Source organism: Triticum aestivum, chromosome 7A (genome assembly GCF_018294505.1).
Source record: "Triticum aestivum cultivar Chinese Spring chromosome 7A, IWGSC CS RefSeq v2.1, whole genome shotgun sequence".
In the NCBI taxonomy this organism is placed as follows: domain Eukaryota; kingdom Viridiplantae; phylum Streptophyta; class Magnoliopsida; order Poales; family Poaceae; genus Triticum; species Triticum aestivum.
Genome location: NC_057812.1, coordinates 542,771,658 through 542,779,520, shown reverse-complemented (window position 1 = coordinate 542,779,520; position 7,863 = coordinate 542,771,658). Strand labels below are relative to the sequence as shown.

The following is a 7,863-nucleotide window of genomic DNA, read 5'->3' as shown; positions in this document are numbered from 1 at the left end:
GGGGAAGCCGGCGGCGGCGCGGGCGGAACCCTAGGGAGGGGGAGCCGCGAGGAGGGGGGGTCCAACCAACCCCAGCATCGTCCCTTTTTTTGGTTGCGACCGGGCGCTATGCATTTGAAATCCAAATTGGTTAGATTTAGGCGGATGTTTAGGGGATGTAGTTGGATGACCGACTCTCACATCCATGTCCAGTCCGCTGGCAAACAGTGTGTCCAACACATTTAGGGGATGCGGTTGGATGGCCAACTCTCACATCCATATCTGCGAAGTGGTCCAGTCCGGGGGCAAATAGGGTGTCCATTTTGGGTTTCAGACTTGGAGATGCCCTAAGTTATTTTGATTTGCAGCAAAGCAAGGGCTACTTTGTCAATAGCGTCCAAATTAGAAAGTCATGGACAAACCAACAAGTTGATGGTGGCGGTAACTGTCCAGTTATTGTTGGTCATTGTTTCAAAAATACAATTCATTGTTAGGTTAAAAAAAATACAATTTATTGTTGGTCATTTCGTGAAGTCACAAGATTGGAAAGAACGTGACAGGGAACTGTTAAATTTATGTGGTACGGTGTGAGGTTGCCAAATTCTACTAGCACAACCCTGCAAGGAAGGTGTTGCTTGGCAGCTTCATCGATCCTCTGCGTCTTGCAGAAAGAAAACTTATAAACTTTAAGGCTGTTACCTTTCAGAATTGGATTGCACGAAGCCTGATGAACTGGTCGTTGTTGCTGCTGCTGTCTTTGTTGACAGGTTATGCACGTAGCTGGCGGCTATAAGTCTGATGCCACACAAAAGAGAGTTGACGAGAAATAGATAAACGGGATAGCAAGCATTTCCAGGATAATGCATTATTACTAGGACTGCAAAGAAGCAAGCATTATACAGAAGAACGTACTGAATACAGACCATGAGCATTACAACGAGGAGCAAATGATAGTAGAGTTGGCACCAGTAGTGTGCAATACATAACCTGACCATCAAGAACGCTTCCGAGAACTAGTCAGAGCTCGACCGACATGAACGACATACAATATAATCATAGATAGACATAATACAGTTCATAGAAACGTTATAACTTATAGCTCGCAGATAGTGGAATTTATTCAACTTAAACGCGTAATAGGGCAGGCTGGGAACTTGCTACAGCGCAGCACATACGTCAGGCAACAGCGACGGCAAATTAGATTTTGGGCAACTAGGGGTTAGTATATCTTGGCCTTTTCTCTTCCCTTGAAACTCACCTTGCTGTCGGCTTGCCGGATAATGTGACAAAGAATTAGCATCGGAATTGGCATTGGCATCAGCATCGTCATAGCTGTAGTATATTTCATTCTCTTTGAACATCCGCAGCTTTGTAATTTCCTTGTATTTATTCCCTTGTACGTGTCATCCATTACTGCTGATAATATATTCCAATGGCCATTTCCTAGCTCCCACTACACATAGTTATCAATGAGCTGTCTTAGTCTGTGGTTATATTTTCATTACGAACAGTTCATCTGTATGCTGGTAAACCGAAACAGCAAACATGAACTAGTTCTCTCCACATTGTTCTTCTGACTTGAACAACTTCCCTACTCATTATTATTCTGGCTCTCCAGTCTCTGCACGCAACCTTGTCTAGTCATATTCTGTTGAAGGTATATGAAGGATCTCTGCACTTTGCAAATTTTCTTGAATCCATGATTCCCAGCATCCAATACTTTTGCATCAAGTTCTGGCTCTCCAATCTCCTTCATGATTCCCAGCATCCATACTTTTGCATCAAGTTCAGAGTAAACCAGCTGCTCTTCACAAGCAGGGACATAAATCAGCTGAAATCTTTAAGAGAGTACAAAAACAATTGCACACTGATGAGGCCACCAATGGTTGAATGATTTTGACCCCTGATCTCAATATCTCAAATTCAGTTGAACAATTGTCCATTTATTGTCTTAGTTGTATTTTCTTGACAAGAGGAAGGTATGAAGGATCTCTGCACTTCGCCAAGTTTCTTGAATGATCCATGAAAAGATCTTCATCCAGGTGGTTAACAGTAACCCAGCCGCTCTTTACAAGCAGGGACATAAATCAGCTGAAATCTTTAAGAGAGTGCAGAAACAATTGCAAGCTGATGAGGCCACCAATGGTTAAATGATTTCGACTCTTGGTCTCATACCTCAAATACAGTTGAATATTTTTCCATTTGTTTATCAAATTTCCAGTTGCCATATGTTCAATCTATAGTTCCCGTCAGCATACTGCAAACCACTGATGGGTGCATCAGATGAGACAACTTAACAAGTACAACATTTCTAGCTTGTTGTCTTATTGTGCAGATGAATTTCCATTGTATCTGCAATCTTCACTTATGCCTCTGCTTGTTTCGCTCATATGTTGTCCTGCAGTTCGTCTGTCTTCATATCATCTCAACTTTGGCTAGTCACGACAATTCACTATTTTCACACAAATTCAAGGAAACTATTTGCAGTTTCTACACCACCTCTGTACCAAGGGATCATCCACTTTTGCACACTAAGGATTTCTCTGGTTTCTTGTCTACTCCCTCAGCATCCGTTCCCCTACCCTCCTCCTGATGCAAATAGAGCCCTTACACAATTGCAATCCACTCAACTTACCTCAAGCTGTCGCAGTTTCTTCCTCCTTGTGGGCCGCGTGGCGGGCACACGCCCAATTTGATGGCCCAATCGGGAATCATAATTAACACAAACTCACTTCTCAACAGAGCACACAATTATTAATTTGATCAACAAGCACGTCATCAAACTGAACAGATCTCCTCTGCCGATGGCCAAATTCCAGATCTGCTAATCCGAGCACGCCGGCAAGCCAAAGCAGACCAAGTGACAGCAAATCGGCAAAAAAAGGGAAACGAAACAGCCAAGACACAATAACAACCTAGTGGTTTGGCCCTAGATCTAACGCCCGACGCCGCTGTTAGCACCGAAGCACGTACCTCGCGGCGGCCAGCGCCCAGCCGCCGTCTAATATAGCCACTAGTTGGCGACGTCCCCGCGCTCGGCGGCCGCCGACGCGTCCTGCAGCTGCTGGTACGGCTTGTCGTCGTGCACGAAGAAGACGTAGAAGCCGCCGCAGGTGGTGGCGGCGGCCATCGCCCAGACGAGGAGCTTGACGGCGAGCGGCATGACCTCGGCGACCTTGTAGGTGAACATGACGGTGAGCAGCGTGGTGAGCGCCCAGACGGCGGCCTTGAGCCGCTCCCGGCGCGGGGAGTGGCGGTCGAGGCGCTCGTAGAGGCGCAGGCAGGCGAAGAGGGCGACGAGGTCGAGGTAGGAGACGGCGACGAAGACGACGGACCCCGCGTCGCCGTTGGAGCGGTACACGGCCATGCCGGAGTTGAAGGTCAGGAAGGCGAACCCTAGCGCCGTGAGCCACGAGAACTCCGCCATCGCCTGTGCTGGTGCTGCTGTGCTACCTGCGACGGATAGGAGACAAGTCAGGAACCATGGCGACCGGAGGGGTGGATTTAAAGGGGGCGGAGATCGGAGAAGCCGCGAGCGGCCGCGGAATCGCCGAAGGGGAAAAAAGCTTGACTGGAAGAACGCACCAGATTATTTATGGCTGGTGGATGCTGACGATGAACTGGTACGCGTTTGGAGAGCACAAGGGTTCGGCTCTTAACGTGTTTCTTTGGGTCGCTGTCGTGAGATGGTGTGAACACCTATGTACCGAAAGCGTGTCTCGCGCACTAGACTCTTCCTTTTTTTCTTGTGAAGTACGTGTATGTTCTTTTTTCCGGAAAAATATTCAGATCTAGGAATATTATAGAAATTCGCCAGAACTACGTACAAAACATCTCAAATACAATAAAAATTAAAGAGAGATTTTATATTGCAACCCTGAATTACCACTAAAGTCTAAGGTACGACATCAAACTCCAAAACCTTCTACTTTACAGCATCAAACTTTCAAAAAGGGAAAAGGTTTGGGGCTGGGCACCGGCCGACCCGTGTGATCTCCTCTTATCGTATGCCCAGCCCTCTCGGGTGATGGGACGCATGGCTAACGGGCCCACCAAACGGTCTACGCTGCTCCCTTTCTCTCTCTTTCATCTCGTCGGTCCCACCTTTATCAGTCGTCATCGCCATTCGCCCCCCTCCCCCCCCCCTCCCCGCCGGCCGTTAGCCGCCCTCATTGGTCGGCCTCGGCGGAAGCTGGGACTGCATCGTGGACTGCTGCAACGGGTGCCCATGAGAGCTGCCATCATGGACGCGCGACCATGGCGACCGCGGGCTGCGAGGATGGTGGCTCTATCCCGAGCAACACTGCAGACGTCACGTTTTTTGTTACATGCTACAACTGGTGTCACCTTTTGCTACAAACCGGCACCCCACTCAGCTACAACCGGTGTTGCATTTTGTTACATCGCACGAACCATCATATTTTTTCTACATGCTACAACGGGTGTCGTGAATTGCTACAACCGGCGCCCCATCCGACTACAACCGGTGCCCTGTTTTGCTACATCGCATGGTCGTCGCACTTTTTTGCTACAACTGGCGTCATGCGTCCTGTTCAACCAGCATCAGAAATTGCTACAATCAGCAAAGCCGAAGGCTGGAACCAACATCCACTTTTGCTGCATCATGGAAGTGTTTTATGCGGTGACAATAGCGGGAGCGATAACGAAATTTGGCCGACTGCGACGGTGATGCATTTTTTGCTACAACCAGAACTCAGATTTGCTACAACCACGACAATGAAGTGTGGCGAGGGCGAGGGGGAGGGTGATGATGCACGACTTGTTTTTGCTGCAACCAAGCGACGATGGCGCACACTTTTTTTGCTGCAACGCGCAACCATGGAAGCTTCCACCGGCGCAGGATGTTTGCTGCAACCATGGGTGGGCTCCTGGAACTGCGGCTTTCCGGGGGCGAGGATGGCGAGTCGGCGAGGTCATCGGCATTGGGGGGGTCAGGGGGGGGGTTTCTCTCGTGCGTGTTGTTCGTGTGGCTCTGGTGCGCCGACGAGTGGGAAACGAAGAAAGAGATCGAGGAAGGAAGAAAAAGACTACTGTAACGCCCGGATAATCAAGCTACAGTAAACCCTTGCTAATGGTGCCACGTCACCTTGATTTCTGTTAATAAACTCATGTTAGTTCGAAACGATTCAAATTCAAATTTTAATTAAAGGCAAACAATAAAAGTTTTCAAATATTAAAATTAAAATATTCAGAGTGAGCCAAATAATGCATAGGTAATTATGGCGGAGGAACTACACTTTTTTTTAAATGTTCAAATACTCTAAAGTGATTTAAACAGTAGAAAAATCAATTATATAAATGCCTTTGGTATTTTATAAATTGCTAAACTATTTTAATTCAGGGTAAAAACTTTTCATGGCAGTCGTTTATTCTGAAACATTGCTTTAGGGGCTATTGTCATATTTTACTAAACTAAAATTAATGTGTAAATAAAAAGAAAACAGAAACAAAAAAATTAAATAAAAAGAAAACAAAGATAAATATAAGACAACCCCTGGCTCCCCGGGCCTCGGCCCACTCCTACCCATCCATCCCAATTCCCCCCCGCACCGGTTGCCCCTCTCCTGTTCCTCGGTCTCAAACCGCAACAGGGACGTGCTCCCGCCCGACCACCTCGCCGGCCACGCCGACGAGGAGATAAGGGCGCCACGCCCCGACTCCTCAATCCTATCCCCCCCACTCGCTCGCTCCCTTCTCCCTCTCTACTGCGCCCTGCCTCCCTCCTTAGACCCCCCTCCTTCCTGATCTCCGCCATGGACGCGTCATCGGCAGCCGTCACCGATGGCCTCCTCGCTGCCAGAGACCGCGCCAGGGGCACCGTCTTCGTCGCCTACTTCGACTACATGGTCGAGATCGAGCCGGAAGCCACCGGGACGCCCGCTGCTTCCCCGTCCTCAACCTCCATCCGTCTCGGTCGCCGCCGCCGTCGCCAACACCGGCCACCTCTGCTGCTCCTAAGCCACTCGACGGGCCTCCTTGTGCCTGCTCGGTGAGCACATCCTCTCCCCTCCCGTTCTTGCGCCGTAGGCCGCCGTCCCCGAGCTCGTCCGAGCTGCCGCGTACGCGTACGTGCGTGCGTGCTGTGACTGCTTCTATGCACGCGCGCCAGCCTCGCCGTGGTCTAGTGCTACTTCGCCTGCTACTGCTCCAACGCCGCCCCATACGGCTCTCGCCGACCCGCCACACGCGCGTCACCACGCCCGCACGCACCAGCCCTGCCCTTGATCGTGCCCGTAGTCGCCGCGACCGTGCCGCCCGCGCCCAACGCCCCTGGCCTCCATTGCTGCTCACGCCGCGGCTTGCTGCTCGCCTGAGCTCCTGCGCCCGCCCGCCGCACGCACCAGGCGCCCGTGCTGCTCGCTGCAGCTCCGCCTGCTGTACTACTTGCCGCTGCCGCTGGGCGATGCTCTGCTGCCCACCGCTGCGTCTGGCCCTGACCGGCCTTGCCGTGCAGCCCCGCTCCCCGCGCCCTGCCTTGGCTGTCCTTTGCAGGCGCCGCAGCTCGTCTCCGGCGCACACCCACGCCCCGCGTCCGTCCCGCCCTGCGCCCGACATGCGCGGCCCCGTGCACGCCGCTCGCTTCGCTGCTGCTTTCCTGCTCCCGCAGGTGCCTGCTGCTATGCTACGCGGCTACAGTAACATTCAGTTACTGTAGCTAGTGCTAGCTTTTCTAATTTGACATTGTCTGACCCTCCGTACAGCCTCTAAACAACGACTAAACAGCAGTTAAAATGGGTAAAAATAATATAAGTAGAAAGTATACTTGACAAACTCCATTTTATCCCACTGGACTAAATCTTTTCGATGCATGGATTAAATCCTAAAAAATCACAAAATGCCATCTTCTCTTACAACTAGTATTGTGTGTGTGTGTGTATACAGCCACCACTGGCCATGGCCGATTGCTTGTTGTGTGTGCGTGCTTTGTGTTTCTGGCCGGATGGGCCACTACTAAATGGCCGGCCATAGATTAGGATTAGTCTTATTTAATAACTAACCCAAAACAGGTATTGGTACTAAGTCTAGATGCTATGTAGAATATGACTTAGGGGCCCCTCCACTATTTAGACTAATTAACTAATCTGCTATGCAAATGACCCTATGACACTTGGGCCCCGCTATGACCCTGTTGATTAGTCAACCTTGACTGGTCAACTGCTGACTAACCCCCTGGCCCCACCTGTAATACGCTCTAGCTAGCGTAGCTTTAGGTGACAAAACTATTTACTTTTTTCTTAATTCGAATTAATATATTTCAAAAAATTGTTTAAATCTTTGAAAAATCTTAGAAAATAATCTGTAACTCGGATGAAAAAGTTTTATACATGAAAGTTGCTCAGAAAAACGAGACAAATCTGAATATGCGGCCCGTTCGTCCACCACGCATCCCTAGCATAGCGAACACGCAACTTTTCTCCTCTAATTCATTTGTGCGAAAACGCGAAACACCGGGGATATTTTCCCGGATGTTTCCCCCCCTTCACCGGTATCACCTATCCCTACGTTAGATCGCCCCTGGCACCGTGTATTACCTCGTTATGTTTTGTGATGCTTTGTTTGCTTCGTATTTATTATTTCTTCCCCCTCTTCTCTCCGGTAGACACCGAGACCGACGCCGCTGCTACCCAGTACGACTACGGTGTTGACGACCCCTCTCTCTTGCCAGAGCGACCAGGAAAGCCCCCTCTTTGATCACCAGATACCACCTATTCTTCTCTCTACTTCTTGCATTAGAGTAGTGTAGCATATTACTGCTTTTCGTTATCCTATCCTGATGCATAGCCTGTCCTTGCTACTACTATTTGTTACCTTTACCTGCAATCCTAAATGCTTAGTATAGGATGCTAGTGTTCCATCAGTGGC

The 7,863-nt window shown here is 49.6% G+C and overlaps 1 protein-coding gene across 1 annotated transcript; it reads right to left on the bottom strand.

Annotated features, from left to right (window-relative positions):
• Positions 1-828: 828 nt before the first annotated feature.
• On the bottom strand, positions 829-3,714 carry LOC123148064 (uncharacterized). Its single transcript, XM_044567422.1, has 2 exons — positions 3,565-3,714; positions 829-3,432 (listed from the first exon to the last, which is right to left on the bottom strand). The coding sequence occupies exon 2, from the start codon at positions 3,404-3,406 to the stop codon at positions 2,993-2,995; it is 414 nt and encodes a 137-aa protein (XP_044423357.1). The 5' UTR covers positions 3,407-3,432; positions 3,565-3,714; the 3' UTR covers positions 829-2,992.
• Between the last annotated feature and the right edge of the window lie 4,149 nt (positions 3,715-7,863).

What these genes read in the sequence shown, in the direction of transcription:
- LOC123148064 (XM_044567422.1), bottom strand. Translation starts at nt 3,406, where the DNA reads ATGGCGGAGTTCTCGTGGCTCACGGCGCTAGGGTTCGCCTTCCTGACC.